Genomic DNA, 21507 nt, shown 5'->3' with positions numbered 1-21507 from the left:
TGGGGCACATGGAGGTAGCCTCCGAGCCCCCTGTAAAGGCATCCTCCTCGTCCCACGAGTCAGCTCCTGAAACAGAGCCGCGGGACGAGGAAGGAGAGGGAGCCCTGCGTCTCCATTTAGGAGGACGGGGTCTGGGACCAGATGATGAATCCTCTGTGAGCTCCGCTGAGAGAGCCCTAGCAGCAGAGGCACTCTGTGAAGGGGGCTGATGCATGTTCAGCAAAGTCCGGGACAGCTGTCCCATGGAGTCGGCAAAAGACTGAGAGATTGACCTAGATAAGGATTCTACCCAAGCCGGGAGTTCAGCCACAGGAGCCGGAGCAGCCGGAGAGACCACTGGGGGTGCGATTCCAGGCTGAGGCATTGTCAGGTTAGAGCAGGTATCACAATGTGGATAGGTGCTCGGTTCAGGCAGTAGGAGCTTACATGCAGCGCATACTGAATATAGCTTTGGAGCCTTGCTCCTCGTGTGAGACATGCTGCTGGAGTGGGGGCTCTGCCAGAGTGACCCCCAGAGTGTATATACAGAGGCCCACAACCAGAGGTTGTGGCTTACCAGACCGCTGGAGCGGTGTTGTGTGCCCTCCAGATCCCGAAGCCCGGACCCCCAAGCACCTCAGCAGGGATGCTGCAGCCAGTGCTGATCGCAGAGAAAACGCTGATAAAATGGCGCCGGAGCGAGGAGAGGGGGCGGGACCTGCTCTGAGAGCGGGATCTGGAGGGCCAAAGAGACTTACAGGGGAGGAGACATGTACCCAGTGAGGAGTGTCCCTCCCCTGTGCAGAACGGCCGCTGGGCGGAGCCGCACTGTCCCTCTGCATGAATGACATGCGAGGGCAGTGAAACCGAAACTAGGCCTCCGGCGAAGCCGGGGCCTAAATTTGAGCGGTGCGGCCGGCGCGCAGGCACCATCGGCGCGGTTCTCAGGCGACAGCCAGAGAACCGGCCGGAAATGTCAGAAAACTCACTCAGCACACTCTCCCACCATAATAAAGTACAGGGACCCCCAGAATATAAACGTCTCAGGTACTTAGCTTGGTGAGACGCAGGGTTCCAAGTCCCTGGGGATGAGTGCTCCGTCCAGCAGGATCCTGAAGGGCTGCGGATGGAGACCGGTCTCCTGCCAAGCATGGAGAACCGTGCTGGCTCCCACTTCAAGCCAGAGCCCGAGGGATGGTGAAGGAGCGCGGCATGCAAGTCTCCAGCCTTGGAATCAACCTTAACAGCACCGCCGACACAGTGGGGTGAGAAGGGACATGCCGGGGGTCCAGGCTTGGACCCGCTTTTCTTCAAACTCTTTCCAAAAATGAAAAATCAGATGAGAATGCATGTGTGGATGTATGCCTCCTGAACACAAAGCAATGAACTGGCTAGATCTGGTTCTCCAGGGGGTGTATAGGCTCAGAGGGAGGAGCTACACTTTTTAGTGTAGTACTTTGTGTGTCCTCCGGAGGCAGAAGCTATACACCCAATGTCTGGGTCTCCCATAGGAACGATAAAGAAATTGCCCACTCCTGGCCTACATCCTAGAGAAGAAATATGAACAATGGAGAAAGAACATAAGCTCCATACAGACGTTATATAGTATTCAGGAAAAGCAATCTGCTGATCCCTCCGGAGTCGGCAGCCATTGTTACTGGGGCTCACGGTGATGACAAGCCCCTCGGGGAGAATACTTTGGGGGTGTACATAAGTAATTCTAGGTCTATGGTAACAGACTGAGGAGTCAGCGATCGGGCAGGATCATACTACCTGCAGCCGCTGCCCTATCACATTGCACAGGCAGACGCTGCATTAGCCCTTCCCTGGCACAGAAATAAGAGCTGAAGGCACGGACCCCGGTGACATGACAGCAGCGATGCACAATGCTGTGCGGCTGCACGAGGTGCAGGCACTGGAGGATTTTCTCCGGCCTCGAGGACTTGTACACGGCTAATAGGCCGTTATGTAACCTCATAATGCGGCACATAATGTCTCTGCTGCCACTGAGCTTTATGTATGAGATCCGAAGAGGTGGCCATATTAAGGGAGGTTAAGCCTAATCATGCAGTAGTGACACCCAGCTATTAAGGGATCCCATAACTGCCCTACAAGACTTCATTCCATCAGGCAAGGGAATTTGGAAGTAACGGGGCGAGAGGAAGGAGTTCTTTAAAGGGAACCGGTCAAGTCAAGATGCACCCAGGACTGCTCGCGGTTCTGGGTACATATTGCTAATCTCTCCCTAACCATCCCTGTATTTAGTAGCATAAATAAAGTCATCTTTAGAAAAAGTATTTCTGAAGAGCCTTTATGATATGCTAATGAGGCCAGGGACTAGTCACAAGGACGTTACTTCCCCCGACTAGTCCACCCTCTTAGCATGTTAGCACACCCACAGGGGTGTGCAAACATGCTATTTAATGCCAATTGACCAGTGTCATTGGCAGTGACAAGCATACCTGTGTCTGTTGTCACCGCCTAGACACTGGGTTTAGGCTCAGTGTACATGATCAGAAGTCACCGCACTTCCGGTCATGCGCACTAGACCTCTCTGAAGCCGGGACGTGTACATGACCGGAAGTGCCGGGTCTTCTGATCATGTGCAGAGCCTAAACCCGATGTCTGAAGTGGTGACAACGAACACCGGTACATGCGTCACCGCTGATGATGCTGGGCAATGAATAGCATATTAGCACACCCCTGTGGGCGTGTTAACATGCTAAGAGGGCGGACTAGTCGAGGGAACTAACGCCCTTGCAACTAGTCCCTGCTCACATTAGCATATCATAAAGGATCTTTAGAAACACTTTCTACAGATCATTTTATCTATGCTACTAGATGCTGGGACAATTAGGCAGGGATTAGCAATATACACTCAGAACTGCTCGTGGCTCTGGGTGCATATTGCACCTGACAGGTTCCCTTTAATAGGGTTGCGCTAAAGCTATAAATTAGCCCCTATCATTAGGAGATACTTCATTAAACGCTGCAGGTTTAACCACTGGGACCCAGAGTTTGAGAGAAGATAATATATACTGTACTTGTGGAAACTCCTTTAATAAGGGACGTTTCTGCAAAAGGGATACCTTTATGCAATTGTTCTACAGCTTATAATTCCACCCATACGCAGAGGATGAACATCAGACATTGCCCCAGGACTTCAGGATCTACAAATAATCTGGTGTATTAAAAGAGTGTTCACACCACGGTTAAAGGCTCGTGTGTCCAATAGCCATCACATGCATAGCTTACTGATTGTATAATGACAAGTTTGGCAGGTTTGGAATATACTTTGATTTTCAAGTTTCACCACTTTATGATGCTTACTTGCTGCCAGTAAATTAAGACATTCTTGCTTGCATGTCAAGGCCGATCATGTCGTGCTGGCCCCATATGTTTAAAGGGAACCTGTCAGGTGCAACGTGCACCCAAAACCACGAGCAGTTCTGGGTGCATATTGCTAATCCCTGCCTAACCGTCCCTGTATACACTAGCATAGATGAAGAGATCTTTAGAAAAAGTATTGCTTAAGATCATTATTTTATAATAATAAATATATTATTCTTATGCTAATGAGCGTGGGGACTAGCCCCAAGGGCGTTTTTCACCTTAGCTAGTCGACCCAGACACCATGCACTAGCATGCCCCTGTGGGCGTACTAACGTGCTAATGAACACACAGCGACGCCGCACATACTCACTATTCATTGTGGCTGGCAGAGGTCGGATGTGCACCGGGCATCAGTCCATCAGTCCTCAGCACTTCCGGTCATGCGCACTGTACCTCACTGAAGCTGGAAAGCTTACACCTGGCATCAGTTTAGTGCGCATGATCGGAAGCGCATCCATCCTCCGCAGGCCGCCATAAACAGTGAGGTGTGTGCGGCGTCACTGCATATTCATTAGCATGTTAGTACGCACACGGACGTGCTAGCATGCTATGTGAGCCGACTAAGGGGAGAAACGCCCTTGTGACTAGTCCCCATGCTCATTAGCATAAGAATAAAGATCTTTAAAAACACTTTTATCTATGCTAGTGTATACAGGGACGGTTAGGCAGGGTTTAGCAATATGCATCCAGAACTGCTCATGCTTCTGGGTGATTATTGCACCTGACAGGTTCCCTTTAAGAAGATGTTCAGCAAAGAAACTACTGAGAATTGGTGTACAAAAAGGGCAACAATGCCCCGCTGCTCTTATCCAGCTTCCGATAGGTCTTTACTCCTTCCTGCAGTGCTAGCCTGCGTGAGAACGGGTGCAGGGGGATCGGAGAGCGCAAGAACGGGGTGCAGGGGGATCGGAGAGCGCAAGAACGGGGTGCAGGGGGATCGGAGAGCGCAAGAACGGGGTGCAGGGGGATCGGAGAGCGCAAGAACGGGGTGCAGGGGGATCGGAGAGCGCAAGAACGGGGTGCAGGGGATCGGAGAGCGCAAGAACGGGGTGCAGGGGATCAGAGAGCGCAAGAAGGGGGTGCAGGGGATCAGAGAGCGCAAGAACGGGGTGCAGGGGATCAGAGAGCGCAAGAACGGGGTGCAGGGGATCAGAGAGCGCAAGAACGGGGTGCAGGGGATCAGAGAGCGCAAGAACGGGGTGCAGGGGATCAGAGAGCGCAAGAACGGGGTGCAGGGGATCAGAGAGCGCAAGAACGGGGTGCAGGGGATCAGAGAGCGCAAGAACGGGGTGCAGGGGATCAGAGAGCGCAAGAACGGGGTGCAGGGGATCAGAGAGCGCAAGAACGGGGTGCAGGGGATCAGAGAGCGCAAGAACGGGGTGCAGGGGATCAGAGAGCGCAAGAACGGGGTGCAGGGGATCAGAGAGCGCAAGAACGGGGTGCAGGGGATCAGAGAGCGCAAGAACGGGGTGCAGGGGATCAGAGAGCGCAAGAACGGGGTGCAGGGGATCAGAGAGCGCAAGAACGGGGTGCAGGGGATCAGAGAGCGCAAGAACGGGGTGCAGGGGATCAGAGAGCGCAAGAACGGGGTGCAGGGGATCAGAGAGCGCAAGAACGGGGTGCAGGGGATCAGAGAGCGCAAGAACGGGGTGCAGGGGATCAGAGAGCGCAAGAACGGGGTGCAGGGGATCAGAGAGCGCAAGAACGGGGTGCAGGGGATCAGAGAGCGCAAGAACGGGGTGCAGGGGATCAGAGAGCGCAAGAACGGGGTGCAGGGGATCAGAGAGCGCAAGAACGGGGTGCAGGGGATCAGAGAGCGCAAGAACGGGGTGCAGGGGATCAGAGAGCGCAAGAACGGGGTGCAGGGGATCAGAGAGCGCAAGAACGGGGTGCAGGGGATCAGAGAGCGCAAGAACGGGGTGCAGGGGATCAGAGAGCGCAAGAACGGGGTGCAGGGGATCAGAGAGCGCAAGAACGGGGTGCAGGGGATCAGAGAGCGCAAGAACGGGGTGCAGGGGATCAGAGAGCGCAAGAACGGGGTGCAGGGGATCAGAGAGCGCAAGAACGGGGTGCAGGGGATCAGAGAGCGCAAGAACGGGGTGCAGGGGATCAGAGAGCGCAAGAACGGGGTGCAGGGGATCAGAGAGCGCAAGAACGGGGTGCAGGGGATCAGAGAGCGCAAGAACGGGGTGCAGGGGATCAGAGAGCGCAAGAACGGGGTGCAGGGGATCAGAGAGCGCAAGAACGGGGTGCAGGGGATCAGAGAGCGCAAGAACGGGGTGCAGGGGATCAGAGAGCGCAAGAACGGGGTGCAGGGGATCAGAGAGCGCAAGAACGGGGTGCAGGGGATCAGAGAGCGCAAGAACGGGGTGCAGGGGATCAGAGAGCGCAAGAACGGGGTGCAGGGGATCAGAGAGCGCAAGAACGGGGTGCAGGGGATCAGAGAGCGCAAGAACGGGGTGCAGGGGATCAGAGAGCGCAAGAACGGGGTGCAGGGGATCAGAGAGCGCAAGAACGGGGTGCAGGGGATCAGAGAGCGCAAGAACGGGGTGCAGGGGATCAGAGAGCGCAAGAACGGGGTGCAGGGGATCAGAGAGCGCAAGAACGGGGTGCAGGGGATCAGAGAGCGCAAGAACGGGGTGCAGGGGATCAGAGAGCGCAAGAACGGGGTGCAGGGGATCAGAGAGCGCAAGAACGGGGTGCAGGGGATCAGAGAGCGCAAGAACGGGGTGCAGGGGATCAGAGAGCGCAAGAACGGGGTGCAGGGGATCAGAGAGCGCAAGAACGGGGTGCAGGGGATCAGAGAGCGCAAGAACGGGGTGCAGGGGATCAGAGAGCGCAAGAACGGGGTGCAGGGGATCAGAGAGCGCAAGAACGGGGTGCAGGGGATCAGAGAGCGCAAGAACGGGGTGCAGGGGATCAGAGAGCGCAAGAACGGGGTGCAGGGGATCAGAGAGCGCAAGAACGGGGTGCAGGGGATCAGAGAGCGCAAGAACGGGGTGCAGGGGATCAGAGAGCGCAAGAACGGGGTGCAGGGGATCAGAGAGCGCAAGAACGGGGTGCAGGGGATCAGAGAGCGCAAGAACGGGGTGCAGGGGATCAGAGAGCGCAAGAACGGGGTGCAGGGGATCAGAGAGCGCAAGAACGGGGTGCAGGGGATCAGAGAGCGCAAGAACGGGGTGCAGGGGATCAGAGAGCGCAAGAACGGGGTGCAGGGGATCAGAGAGCGCAAGAACGGGGTGCAGGGGATCAGAGAGCGCAAGAACGGGGTGCAGGGGATCAGAGAGCGCAAGAACGGGGTGCAGGGGATCAGAGAGCGCAAGAACGGGGTGCAGGGGATCAGAGAGCGCAAGAACGGGGTGCAGGGGATCAGAGAGCGCAAGAACGGGGTGCAGCAGTGGGGCTGTGAGGTGAAGGTGCTTTTTTTGGACAATTCTGAACTCTTAAAATGTGTTTTACCACCTTTAAATCCATCCACGAATATTTCCATTCACTTACAGCAAACAAAAGGTAGTGTAAATGATGCAGAGTTAAAACATAGAAGTTGCAAAACTCTTATTAATGTACGAGAAGCAAAGAATAGTGACAGTACCTGCGCGCGCCCCCCCCCCCTCACCCTCACCCTACCCCCCCCCCCCCCCCCCCTGGCAGGCGATGACCAGGGACGACCACTCACCTTTATCAGAGATGCCAGACTAGCCATCTGCTCATTGAGTGCACTCTCAGATTCCCTATAGGTGAGGCAGGTAAACTGATATTCCTCAGGGTCAAAAGAGTCTGCACCCTGCTGCTCCACGTCATAAGCAACTCCCACATAGTAATCCTCTATGTCTCCCGGGTCGTCTTCTTCCTCTTCATCCTCCTCCTCGCAATTAGGGTCGTAGTCGTCATTGCTATCTGATCCTTGACTGTTCATATCTACAGACATTTTACCATCAGGGGTAGGAGGGGTCAAAACTAAAGCTACAAAATCCTGTGCATGACCCCCCTCACAGCAGGACGCAGGGCTGGTGTCTGGCACCCATCTGGGGTTGTAGTAGTCTGAAAAATGTAAAAAAGGACAAAAGTAGTCAGTAAATCATTGGATGACGCCATAAAGGCACGGACTATTGACAACTACCTACGCATGATGAGCCCTTTAAAACTTACAGAACGGAAAGTGGCCTACAGTAATGGTCTCCAGATGTTGCGGCACACAGGTCATGCTGGGAGTTGTAGTTTAGTGACCTCTAGAGACCTCACAACTACTCCCTAATTTTCTAAAAACTATTGATCAAATGATCCTGGCTGCACTTTATAATCTTAAAGAAGAGATGGCCTCCATCAACAAAGAATGATCAAATTCTTGAAGGTCTTATCCATCCAGAGCAGCGCTCACAATTCAGCTGGTTAATATTAGAAAGTCAGCAGACACACATGGATAAACAATGTCAGAGGACAATGTGCACTGTCAGCCGCTGAACAAGCAGGGTACATACAGTCTGCAGGGGGCACAACATCTTCAATCAGGCAGGGAAAGGACAAGTCAGCAATTTATCACTTTTTTGCTTCTTACCAATGGAAGACGTACAGGGGGAACAACAGCCCCCCAAAAATGTGCAAAGTTAACAGATCCATTTCATTGTGGGCTGGGAAACCTTACAAAGCTTGGCCCCTTTGGACAATTCTTTATTGGGGTGAAGAGGTCCAGAAACCTCCGAGCCGCCGATCACACATCTACACTGCGAGTGGAAGAAAAGCGATTCCGGCAGCGGAATGGGAAAGGGTTCTTTACAGTTAGAGCAGTCAGACTGTGGAATGCCGACCACAAGAGGTAGTAATGGCAGATACTATAACTGCTTTTAAAAAAGGGCTGGATGATTTCCTCAGTACTTACAACATTGTTGGTTATAAGTGACGTAGGGAGAAAATGTAGATCGGGTGGAGGAAGGGTGAACTAGATGGAACGAGGTCTTTTTTTTAACCTAAGTAACTACAGTCATGGCTGAAAGCCCCTAAAAGTGGTCCAGACAAAAGTGTTGGCACCTTTACAAAATTGTGTGTAAACCACATTTCTTTCAAGCATGTGATGCTAATTCAAACTCACATGTGGCAAGTAACAGGTGTGGGCAAGATGAAAATCTCACCTGAAACCCAATAAAAAAGGGGAGAAGTTCACTCAATTTTTGCACTGTGTACCTGAGTGTGCCACACTAAACAGATAAAAGAAAGAGAAATGCACTGCTGGGGTCCTGGGTTCAAATCCCACCAAGAACACCAACTGCAAGGAGTTTGTATGTTCTCCCCGTGTTTGCGTGGGTTTCCTCCCACATTCCAAAGACATACAGATAGGGACCTTAGATTGTGAGCCCCAATGGGGACAGTGTTGCCAATGTATGTAAAGAGCTGAGGAATTAATAGCGCTATATAAATGAATAAAATTATATTATTATAATCTCCAGAGATCTTGATGTCCCTTTGTCAACGGTGCTAACATAATCAAGGAGTTTACAACCCATGGCACTGTAGCTAATCTCCCTGGACAGCAGAGAAAAATTGATGAAAGGTTAAAACGCAGGATAGCCAGGATGGTGGATAAGCCCCAATCAAGGTCCAAAGAAATTCAAGCAGTCCTGCAGGCTCAAGGGGCATCAGTGTCAGTGAAACTAGCCATCCACATCTGAATGAAATGCTATGGAGGAGACCCAGGAGGACCCCACTGCTGACAGAGAGACAAAAGAGATAGACTGCAGTTTCCCACAAATGTACATGACTAACCAAAATCCTTCTGGTCAAGCGTCTTGTGGACAGATGAGACCAGAATAGAGCTTTTTGGTAAAGCACAAAATTTTACTGTTTACCGAAAACTGAATGAGGCCTACAAAGAAAAGAACAGTACCTACAGTCAAATATGGTGGAGGCTTAAAGATGTTTTGGGGTTGTTTTGCTGCCTCTGGCACTGGGCGCCTTGACTGTTGGAAGAAGGCACCCTTCATATGAGAGGCCTGCAGCAGTTTGCAAAAGAAGAGTTGTGCACAATTCCATGGGACAGGAGTAAGAGGCATGTTGATGGTTATAGGAAGCTACTGATTGTAGTTATTTATTTCAAAGGGTGTGCAACCAAATATTAAGCTGAGGGTGCCAACAATTTTGTCCAGCCTATTTTTGGAGGTTTTTGAGAATGTATGTACAATTTGCCTTTTTCTCAGATTTTTTTTGTGTTGTTCCAATACACACAAAGGAAATAAATGCGAGTACAACAAAACGTGTAATTGCAATAATTTTAAAAGGGTGCCAACACTTTTGGCCATGGCTGTATGTGTGACTGGAATCAGCAGCTGATAGCTTTTTAAATGGATATTCCCAAGTTATCTCAAAGCAATAGCTGACCAGTAGGATATGCCAGGACCACAGCATCGCTGGGGGGGTCCAAAACATAATCAGCTGTTATGTTATTATTGCACCTCTGCCCAAAGAGTAAGTGAAGGGACCACTGCAATAAATCAGCAGCAAGCCCCCTTGTTTTCAGGATTAGCGAAGGAGGGAGGGAGGGTTCCCATAAACAATGTTTATCCATAGGATAGCTAATCAATATATAATCACTGGGGATTAGACCATAGGTTCTCAAGGAGGGGTACTAACGTCATCTGTGTGAATGAAGGGTTGTGTGACCTCCGGTCCAGTCACTTCAATGGACCTAAAGGAATTGTAGTTGAGAGTACGACCGCCGCTGCCCGCCATAGAAAGTGTAAGGAGTAGTCGTCTTGTAGGCTTCATTCACGCCGGAGACATTGGGACCCTTGTCCTCACAATTTTTGGCAGTCCAGTAATCTAGCCATGTTTACAGCAAAACCTCTTTAGAGTATATTCACATATTTTTGGAGCATTTTTCATCAATAAAAACACCATTAATGAACAGACCTTTTAAATAGTTTTTAATATCAGACACTTTGCTGACCTATTCTCCATGTGGATCCACCACGTGGCACAGCCACCGATCATCTCTTCTCTGCTCCAGCTATATACACAGCAAAAGGGGCTGGAGGAGCACAGCGCCACACAGAATAGTGGCCGCTGCAGGTAGTGCAGCTCAGCGTCTATTCCAAGCGAATGATCTGACCTGTAGGAGCAGACACTACACAGAGTGTGGAGCTGGGCTGTTCCGATCCAGTGTGCACATTTGTCTGGCACCGGAGAAGAGAACAGCTGATCGCTGGTGGTGCTGGTTGTAAGATCTAAGGATCGGTCACCAATTTGACAATCCCTTCAATGCTCTTGTACAGTGGACGTCTTTGAAACTACTTACCCAACTTTACTTGAGATATGCAAATGATTCTGTCAGAGACAGCTCCTCTCTCCCACAATATGAGCCATAAGTCAATTTCAGCTCTGCCCACACCATCAATGTGACAGCTCGTTATCACTGCCACACGGATCATGAGGCTTCCACATAGCTTTTTTTATACAGACCGTATATACAGGGGTGAATCATGATGATGAGGGTCTGACACTACATTTGTATCCCCTTAGAGGGGATATCCATAGGTCATGCTGCATATCTAAGTCCATACCTCACACCCCAAGGTTTCCATTATCAGAGACACATAGTAAAATCCAAATCACCATCCACATCAATGTCTACTTGCAAACTAGATACAAACTGTTTAGGCTACTTTCACACATCAGTTTTTTGCCATCAGGCACGATACGGCGAAAAAAACTGATGCGACGGATCCGGCGAAAAACCTGATCAGTTTTTTCCATGCGTTCCTTCCGTTTTTGACGGATCTGTTTGAAATGAGCATGCTTAGTATCACAAAAAACGGATCTGTCGTTGCATCCTTCATATGCCGGATGACGACGGATCCGGCACTGCGCCAAAGGCTTCCATTATACAACATGCCGGACGGTGCCGGATCCGGCGTGGTCCGTATTTTTTGCCGGAGACAAAAAACATTCCATGCTGCGTCCTTTCTGGAAGCTGGACGAAGAAAGTTCGCCGGATCTGGCGGACAACGCATGCAACGCAAGGCCATCCGGCGCTAATACAAGTAAATAGGGAATAAAACGGATCCGCCGCCAGATCAGTTTTATCCGCATTTCGCCGGATTGTGTCTGACGGCAAAAACTGGATGTGTGAAAGCAGCCTTAGCCCCCACACGCAGAATAGATAGTGGCTGATGGTTTGGCCGATCGTTCGCCGACAATTGTGTCTCCAGCCTGGCCACACAAGGGAGAGCTGCTGCCAGACTTTTCCAGAGGTGACTTAGGCTACTTTCACACTTGCGTTGGACGGCTTCCGTTGCTATCCTCAGCCTTGAGGAATTACGGTAACCGTTGCAGGAAACAGTTATATGCCTCATAGACTTCTATTAGCTACGGATAGCAACGGATGGTCTTGCATTGCATCCGCCCCGCGGCGCATCAGTTGTTTTGTCGCTGACCGTCAGGCGGATGGAGCGCTGCATGTAGCGTTTTTCTGCACTTCAAAAAACCGCAACCTGCAGGATTCCGTCAGCGTCCGTTGTTTTTATAAGGGACGCCTATGGTGGCGGATTCCGTTAACGCATCCGTCTTTACACAACTGTGCATGCTCAGATGTGTAAAGTGAAGGGAAAAAAAAACCTACGGATTGCGTTATTTTGTACGATCCATAGCATCCGTTGTGCCACTATATACAACGCATCTGTTGCATCCGTCACACAACGCAATGCTACGGATCCCGTCCAAGTGTGAAACTAGCCTTATCTTCAAAAGAATGAAACTGGACTTCCTGGATGCTTCACCTCCCCAGGAGGCCCCCATAGACTACAGACTGTAAGCCTGTGCCACTGATCTGGGCAAGATTGCTGACATTAGTCTTATGTGTATGGGGGCCTTTAGGAAGCACAAAGAGGGTCCCAGCATCAGGAGCAAAACTGCTGCCTGCTCTTTGGCCTCTAATTATTTGGTGGTACACTATGGTGTGGTGGGAGGTGCGCAAGATCAGAGCTACAATTATGATCAGTAGGAGTTTGCTATCTGTCAGCACTGTACAGTGGTCACACATGTGCACTGCCTTCTCCATCCGCACAGGGAGCTGCTCCCAGACTTATATTCTCAAGAGGTCCCAGTGGCCATCCACATAGCAAAGATGTCAGACGAGAGAGTGTTCCGCAGACAGTTCTCTCCAGACTACCCCTAAACAGCAGAGGTGACTGAGGTGAGTAGAAAGCCGCTGCCACCCATCTGTCTATAGATCTACTCCAAAAACAAAAACGATGGGCGACAAAATTTGACTTGCCCAATCCTTCTCACCCCCGACATTATACATAGGGGAAAGAGTTGTGAGGACCCATACATATAAAAAGGTACGCACTGGTCTGGGTCTGGCCAACTTTTATCCAATGACCCTAAGGGTAACCAGGACCCAAGCACCGAGTAAAAAAAGATTCACCACTTATTGCTTCCAAAGACCATACTAAGGATCAGGGGGCACTCACTCCAAGTAGAAGAAAGGCTAAATAGGAAAGGGTTCTTTACAGTTAGAGCAATCAGACTGTGGAATACCCTACCACAAAGGGTAGTAACGGTAGACACGAGAACTGCTTTTAAAGGGAACCAGTCACGAGGATTTTCGTGTATAAGCTAAAGCCAGTGCTATACTGGCACTATCAGGCTGAGTCTATACATACCTGTAGTGGTCAGCTCAGATATTCAGGTTTTAAAATCCAAAAAAGGAAAATTTATAAAATTAGCTGCTTGTTGAGTGACCGCAGCAAAGGAGCAGATAATATATTCATAGTTAGCCCCTCCCCCTGTTAGAATTAGAATAAGTAATATACAAACAATTCACTGTCTCTTGCAGGACCTGTGGTGAGGTCATACCCATGTGACCAGAAGGGGTGGGGCCTCAGCCAACAAATCTAGATACCAGTTCACATGAGTATGACCTCACACAGGTCCTGCAAGAGACAAAATGAATTGTTTGTATAATACTTATGCTAATTCTAACAGGGGGAGGGGATAACTATGAATACCCCCCCCCCTAGATATTATCTGATCCTCAGCTGCTGTCACTCAAAAAGCAGCTAATTTTATAAACTTTACTTTTTTTGGATTTCAAAACCTAAACATCCGAGCTGACCACTACAGGTATGTATAGAATCCGCCGGATAGTGCCAGTATAGCACTGGCATTAGGTTATATACGAAAATCCTGGTGATTGGTTCCCTCTAACGGGCTGGATGATTTCCTCAGTATACAGTGCCTACAAGTAGTATTCAACCCCCTGCAGATTTAGCAGGTTTACACATTTGGAATTAACTTGGCATTGTGACATTTGGACTGTAGATCAGCCTGGAAGTGTGAAATGCAGCAAAAAAGAATGTTATTTCTTTTTTTTATTTTTTTTTTTTAAATTGAGAAAAGTTTATTCAGAGGGTCATTTATTATTCAACCCCTCAAACCACCGGAATTCTGTTTGGTTCCCCTAAAGTATTAAGAAGTATTTCAGGCACAAAGAACAATGAGCTTCACATGTTTGGATTAATTATCTCTTTTTCCAGCCTTTTCTGACTAATTAAGACCCTCCCCAAACTTATGAACAGCACTCATACTTGGTCAACATGGGAAAGACAAAGGAGCATTCCAAGGCCATCAGAGACAAGATCGTGGAGGGTCACAAGGCTGGCAAGGGGTACAAAACCCTTTCCAAGGAGTTGGGCCTACCTGTCTCCACTGTTGGGAGCATCATCCGGAAGTGGAAGGCTTATGGAACTACTGTTAGCCTTCCACGACCTGGACATACTTTGAAAGTCTCCTCCCGTGCCGAGGCCAGGCTTGTCCGAAGAGTCAAGGCTAACCCAAGGACAACAAGGAAGGAGCTCCGGGAAGATCTCATGGCAGTGGGGACATTGGTTTCAGTCAATACCATAAGTAACGTACTCCACCGCAATGGTCTCCGTTCCAGACGAGCCCGTAAGGTACCTTTACTTTCAAAGCGTCATGTCAAGGCTCGTCTACAGTTTGCTCATGATCACTTGGAGGACTCTGAGACAGACTGGTTAAAGGTTCTCTGGTCTGATGAGACCAAGATCGAGATCTTTGGTGCCAGCCACAGACGTGACGTTTGGAGACTGGATGGCACTGCATACGACCCCAAGAATACCATCCCTACAGTCAAGCATGGTGGTGGCAGCATCATGCTGTGGGGCTGTTTCTCAGCCAAGGGGCCTGGCCATCTGGTCCGCATCCATGGGAAGTTGGATAGCACGGCCTACCTGGAGATTTTGGCCAAGAACCTCCGCTCCTCCATCAAGGATCTTAAGATGGGTCGTCATTTCATCTTCCAACAAGACAACGACCCAAAGCACACAGCCAAGAAAACCAAGGCCTGGTTCAAGAGGGAAAAAAATCAAGGTGTTGCAGTGGCCTAGTCAGTCTCCTGACCTTAACCCAATTGAAAACTTGTGGAAGGAGCTCAAGATTAAAGTCCACATGAGACACCCAAAGAACCTAGCTAACTTGGAGAAGATCTGCATGGAGGAGTGGGCCAAGATAACTCCAGAGACCTGGGCCGGCCTGATCAGGTCTTATAAAAGACGATTATTAGCTGTAATTGCAAACAAGGGTTATTCCACAAAATATTAAACCTAGGGGTTGAATAATAATTGACCCACACTTCTATGTTGAAAATTTATTCAAATTTAACTGAGCAACAAAACTTGTTGGTTTGTAAGATTTATGCATCTGTTAATAAATCCTGCTCTTGTTTGAAGTTTGCAGGCTCTAACTTATTTGCATCTAATCAAACCTGCTAAATCTGCAGGGGGTTGAATACTACTTGTAGGCACTGTATATTCCATTTCTGGTTAGTGACAAAAATGTATAATTGATGGAGGAAAGTTGAACTAGATGGACCTAGGTCTTTCTTCAACCTATGTAACTAAAGCAAATATCATTAGAGATCACAGGGTACTGTTGTACAGTAGGCAGAAACCTTGCCAATTGTGTAGGGAACACAAATGGCTACCAAAGCTGGGGCCATAATAACACACTGGTCAGTGGCATGATTGAGTTTTGCTGGATCCCCTGAGGGTCTTCAATAAACTCCACCTCGTTTTGTGCCTCAATCACCGCAATGAGCAAGTGCTACAAGTCCACAGAATAAAGATGTCATGCAGGAAGTATCCTCTAAAGGTTCTGCCACGAGTAGACACAGACGGATGAGCAGTTCCCCACGTTACTATTAATCACATCCTCAGGAGGTCACAGATTCTTGGAAGGAAGCCTCATCCTAGTGTCCTCAATTTTGTTACAAAAACCCCAGTGTACAGACATTGTGTCAGTGAGGTGTGCCGCTCCTCTGGTCAGTTGGGGGCAAATTCTCTGCATTCTATACCGTAGACCGAACCCCAATAATTTAATCTACCGCTAAAGCAAATTCTGCTTGCAGGTTTTAGCCAGTCATAAAGCAGGACGGCTTCTGCAATTAGCATTTTATTCTTCATATGTTGGCGACCCTGTAGATTGGTGGGGATCCAGGTCTTGAGACCACCGCTGATTGTGCAAAATTCTAGAAGCGTCGAGCGCCTGCATGAGCACGTACAGGATCATTAAAGGGTCCATATATGTGGGAGTAGAGTGCTTCAGTATCTGCAGCAACTGGAGAGGGGTCTTATGACCTGGATGGCCAGCAATCAAAAAAAATAAATTACATTTAGAGGGAATAATATCCGATTTAGAAAACCCATTATACCTATAAGGAACTAGTGGAGGTAGGACCATTTAAGACAGTTAAAAAGAAGTAACCCCTTCTCTGATACATCCGTGCACTTATTCAGATGTGTGATTCTATAGGCTCAGTGTAGTACACAATTTGCCCTGTGGAGGCGCTGCAGAATCACCAAGCACAGGCAGACAGGTGACCTACAGATCATAGATGAAACCTGTGATCAGAAGAGGAGCCGTTGGGGGCTGCTGAGCTTTACCAAGTCGTCACCCATCTGTCAGACATTTGGGGTATATCAAATTGATTCCCCATCGCTGCAGAAATTCAGTACAGCCCTTTAAATGGAGACCTGCCTGATTAGTCATCACACTCTTTAAAAGGGAACCTGTCACCAGTTTTTCGTCCTATAAGCTGCGGCCAGCACCATTGGTCTCTTATATACAGCATGTTAGAATGCTTTGTAAGAGCCCAGGCCGCTCTGTAGAATGTAAAAAACACTTTATGATACTCACCTAACAGTCACGCTGCGGTGGATGTAGGTTAGATAGGCGTCTCAGTTTTCCGGTGCCGGTGCCTCCTCTTTCGGCCATCTTCGTCCTCCTTCTGAAGACTGTGTGCATGAAGCATCCTATGTCATACACACTCGCCGGTCCTCAATGCCAGTGAGTGTGGATGACGTAGGACACATCATGCACCCCGGTTTCAGAAGAAGGACGACAAAGATGGCCAAAAGAGGCAGTGCTGGAACCGGACAACGGAGACGCCCATCTGACCCACATCCACCGCAGCATGACCGTTAGGCGAGTATCATAAAGTGATTTTTACGTTCTACACAGCGGCCTGGGCTCTTATATACAGCATGTTAGAATGCTGTATATAAGAGCCCGAAGGTGGTGGCCGCAGCTTATACGCCAAAAAAGTGGTGACAGGTTCCCTTTAAAAGGAGCTGCCCAGAAGTTATATATTAAAAAAAATTAAACTATAAAAAAATAAATAAAACACAATTCACCTAATAAATCCCCCGCAGCTCCAGCGCCACCACCGCCCATCTTTGTTTACATTATTGCAACATTTGTGTTACATAATCATGTGACCACTGCAGCCAATCATTGTTCTCAATAGCCATGCCCACATGTTTGTCTGTGAGGCCAGTGATTGGCTGCAATGGTCACATGATTATACCACACATGATCACTACATTAAAGCAAACAGACAGCGGCGGAAAGAAGTGCAGCAGCGCCGAAAGCTGCAAGGGACTAAGGTCAGTGACCTATGAATACGCCTGGTGATAGACATATTTCTTTAAGTCCTGGACAATCCCTTTAAGTGGCGCACTTACACCTCGCAGCAAAATACAAGACCCCTCTGGACCCTGCTGTGCGGCATCGAATGATGGGACTATATCTTGCACTCGGAATAAACTTTTGCGCCATCTGAAACTTCTGGGAATTTGGCGCAGTCCTGCTTGCCTACATAAGGTGTTGTGTGACCTATTCGCCAGCACACTGGTCATGTGACAGGATTTTAGGTGGGAACGTGCCCCCCACCCATGAAGGTGAGGCCTGACCACCGTGCTGTGACAGGGCAGCCCCATCCCCCCTGCAGAGCTGGAGCCTGGCCAGTGGGGGCACAGCTCCTCACATCCCCTCCCTGCCCCCCAGCACTGACCAGTCACTTCTATGTCACCCCCTCCCCCATTATGTATTCCCGTCATTCCCACCACACCCCGTTATCAGGCTCACCGAACCGGGACGAAACTGTGTCCCTCAGACAGCTGCGCCGCACGGTCCCGGGGGTAGGCGGCGCTAATCACGGCGACCGCTCCACCTCCGCCAGCCTCTTCACCGACTGCCTACACAGGAAGTGCTTCGCTCCTTCTTACGTCACTTCCTCTAGGCAGTGCGGACGCTATGACAACATTCGAAGGCGGGGCTTGTGCGATGATGGGCGCGTCTCTGATTCCTTCACCACGCCTCCCAGTTTATAGGCGTGGAATGCCTACTGGTCACGTGGTGTCGTGCAAACAACTGTCTGCGCCTGCGCAATTGTGCTACTACAAGACCTAGCAAATCTAACCGTGGAGAAATCTGCAGATTCTGTGTCCTAACCCCTTAGAACCGGACATTATCGGCTTAGGACGTTTTTCCTCATTTTTTTTCTCATTCCAAACTTTTTAGAGCCACAACTTTCACCATTCACATGGATAATTTTCGTTTCTGCCTATGGATAGCTTCTCAGAGCACAGCATCCTGCCCACAGAAAGCCCCTAAGAGCGCGGCATCCTGCCCACAGAAAGCCCCTCAGAGCGCAGCATCCAGCCCACAGAAAGCCCCTCAGAGCGCAGCATCCAGCCCACAGAAAGCCCCTCAGAGCGCAGCATCCAGCCCACAGAAAGCCCCTAATAGCGCGGCATCCTACCCACAGAAAGCCCCTCAGAGCGCAGCATCCTGCCCACAGAAAGCCCCTCAGAGCGCAGCATCCTGCCCACAGAAAGCCCCTCAGAGCGCAGCATCCTGCCCACAGAAAGCCCCTCAGAGCGCAGCATTCAGCCCACAGAAAGCCCCTCAGAGCGCGGCATCCTGCCCACAGAAAGCCCCTCAGAGCGCGGCATCCTGCCCACAGAAAGCTCCTCAGAGCGCGGCATCCTGCCCACAGAAAACTTCTCAGAGCACGGCATCCTGCCCATGGATAGATTCTCAGAGCGCGGCATCCTGCCCACAGAGAGCTTCTCAGAGTGCGGCATCCTGCCCACAGAAAACTTCTCAGAGCACAGCATCCTACCCACGGATAAATTCTGAGAGCGCGGCATCCTGCCCAAAGAAAGATTCTCAGAGCGCAGCATCCTACCCACGGATAAATTCTCAGAGCGCGGCATCCTGCCCACGGATAGATTCTCAGAGCGCGGCATCCTGCTCACGGAAAGATTCTCAGAGCACGGCATCCTGCCCACAGAAAGCCCCTGAGAGCGCGGCATCCTGCCCACAGAAAGCCCCTCAGAGCACGGCATCCTGCCCACAGAAAACCCCTCAGAGCACGGCATCCTGCCCACAGAAAGCCCCTCAGAGCACAGCATCCTGCCCACAGAAAGCCCCTCAGAGCACAGCATCCTGCCTACAGAAAGCCCCTCAGAGCACAGCATCCTGCCCACAGAAAGCCTCTCGGAGCGCAGCATCCTGCCCACAGAAAGCCTCTCAGAGCGCAGCATCCTGCCCACAGAAAGCCCCTCAGAGCGCAGCATCATGCTCACAGAAAGCCCCTCAGAGCACAGCATCATGCTCACAGAAAGCCCCTCAGAGCGCGGCATCCTGCCAACAGAAAGCCCCTTAGAGCGCGGCATCCTGCCCACGGATAGCTTCTCAGAGCGCGGCATCCTGCCCACAGAAAGCTTCTCAGAACGCAGCATCCTGCCCACAAAAAGCTCAGAGCGTGGCATCCTGACCATAGAAAGCCCCTCAGAGCGCGGCATCCTGCCCACAGAAAGCCCCTCAGAGCGCGGCATCCTGCCCACAGAAAGCCCCTCAGAGCGCGGCATCCTGCCCAGAGAAAGCCCCTCAGAGCGCGGCATCCTGCCCACAGAAAGCCCCTCAGAGCACGGCATCCTGCACACAGAAAGCCCCTCAGAGCACGGCATCCTGCCCACAGAAAGCCCCTCAGAGTGCGGCATCCTGCCCACAGAAAACTTCTCAGAGCACAGCATCCTACCCACGGATAAATTCTGAGAGCGCGGCATCCTTCCCAAAGAAAGATTCTCAGAGCGCAGCATCCTACCCACGGATAAATTCTCAGAGCGCGGCATCCTGCCCACGGATAGATTCTCAGAGCGCGGCATCCTGCTCACGGAAAGATTCTCAGAGCACGGCATCCTGCCCACAGAAAGCCCCTGAGAGCGCGGCATCCTGCCCACAGAAAGCCCCTCAGAGCACGGCATCCTGCCCACAGAAAGCCCCTCAGAGCACGGCATCCTGCCCACAGAAAGCCCCTCAGAGCACGGCATCCTTCTCACAGAAAGCCTCTCAGAGCGCGGCATCCTGCCCACAGAAAGCTCCTCAGAGCGCGGCATCCTGCCCACAGAAAACTTCTCAGAGCACGGCATCCTGCCCACGGATAGATTCTCAGAGCGCGGCATCCTGCCCACAGAAAGCTTCTCAGAGTGCGGCATCCTGCCCACAGAAAGCTTCTCATAGTGCGGCATCCTGCACACAGAAAGTTTCTCAGAGCTCAGCATCCTAACCACAGAAAGCCCCTCAGAGCGCGGCATCCTGACCATGGGTAGCTTCTCAGAGCGCGGCATCCTGCCCACAGAAAGCCCCTCAGAGCGCGGCATCCTGCCCACAGAAAGCCCCTCAGAGCACAGCATCCTGCCCACAGAAAGCCCCTCAGAGCACAGCATCCTGCCTACAGAAAGCCCCTCAGAGCACAGCATCCTGCCCACAGAAAGCCTCTCAGAGCGCAGCATCCTGCCCACAGAAAGCCTCTCAGAGCGCAGCATCCTGCCCACAGAAAGCCCCTCAGAGCGCAGCATCCTGCTCACAGAAAGCCCCTCAGAGCGCGGCATCCTGCCAACAGAAAGCCCCTCAGAGCGCGGCATCCTGCCTACGGATAGCTTCTCAGAGCGCGGCATCCTGCCCACAGAAAGCTTCTCAGAACGCAGCATCCTGCCCACAAAAAGCTCAGAGCGTGGCATCCTGCCCACAGAAAGCTCCTCAGAGCGCGGCATCCTGCCCACGGAAAGATTCTCAGAGCGCAGCATCCTGCCCACAAAAAGCTTCTCAGAGCGCAGCATCCTGCCCACAGAAAGCTTCTCAGAGCACGGCATCCTACCCACGGATACATTCTGAGAGCGCAGCATCCTGCCCACAGAAAGCTCCTCAGAGCGCAGCATCCTGCTCACAGAAAGCTCCTCAGTGCGCGGCATCCTGACCATAGAAAGCCCCTCAGAGCGCGGCATCCTGCCCACAGAATGCCCCTCAGAGTGCGGCATCCTGTCCACAAAAAGCCCCTTAGAGCACGGCATCCTGCCCATCGATAGCTTCTCAGAGCACGGCATCCTGCCCACAGAAAGCTTCTCAGAACGCAGCATCCTGCCCATAAAAAGCTCAGAGCGCAGCATCCTGCCCATGGGTAGCTTCTCAGAGCTCGGCATCCTGCCCACAGAAAGCTTCTCAGAGCGCGGCATCCTACTCACGGATAAATTCTCAGAGCGCGGCATCCTGCCCACAGAAAGCCCCTCAGAGCGCGGTATCCTGGCCACAGAAAGCCCCTCAGAGCGCGGCATCCTGCCCACAGAAAGCCTCTCAGAGCGCAGCATCCAGCCCACATAAAGCCCCTCAGAGTGCGGCATCCTTCCCACAGAAAGCCCCTCAGAGCGCGGTATCTTGCCCATGGGTAGCTTCTCAGAACGCAGTATCCTGCCCACAAAAAGCTCAGAACGTGGCATCCTGCCC

At 51.1% G+C, this 21507-nt stretch overlaps 1 protein-coding gene across 1 annotated transcript in view; it reads right to left on the bottom strand.

Moving 5' to 3' along the window:
• ARIH2 (ariadne RBR E3 ubiquitin protein ligase 2) overlaps positions 1-17947 on the bottom strand; it is a 74747-nt gene extending 56800 nt beyond the window's left edge. Inside the window, exons 1-2 of the mRNA XM_075320737.1 lie at positions 17806-17947; positions 7049-7413 (exon numbers count right to left, since the gene is read on the bottom strand). Of these exons, the coding sequence (XP_075176852.1) occupies positions 7049-7300 (252 nt within the window). The 5' untranslated portion in view covers positions 7301-7413; positions 17806-17947. The remainder of the gene's footprint in view (positions 1-7048; positions 7414-17805) is intronic.
• Between the last annotated feature and the right edge of the window lie 3560 nt (positions 17948-21507).

This window comes from Anomaloglossus baeobatrachus, chromosome 8, assembly GCF_048569485.1.
Source record: "Anomaloglossus baeobatrachus isolate aAnoBae1 chromosome 8, aAnoBae1.hap1, whole genome shotgun sequence".
In the NCBI taxonomy this organism is placed as follows: Eukaryota; Metazoa; Chordata; class Amphibia; order Anura; family Aromobatidae; genus Anomaloglossus; species Anomaloglossus baeobatrachus.
This window is presented reverse-complemented; position numbering and strand designations above follow the sequence as displayed.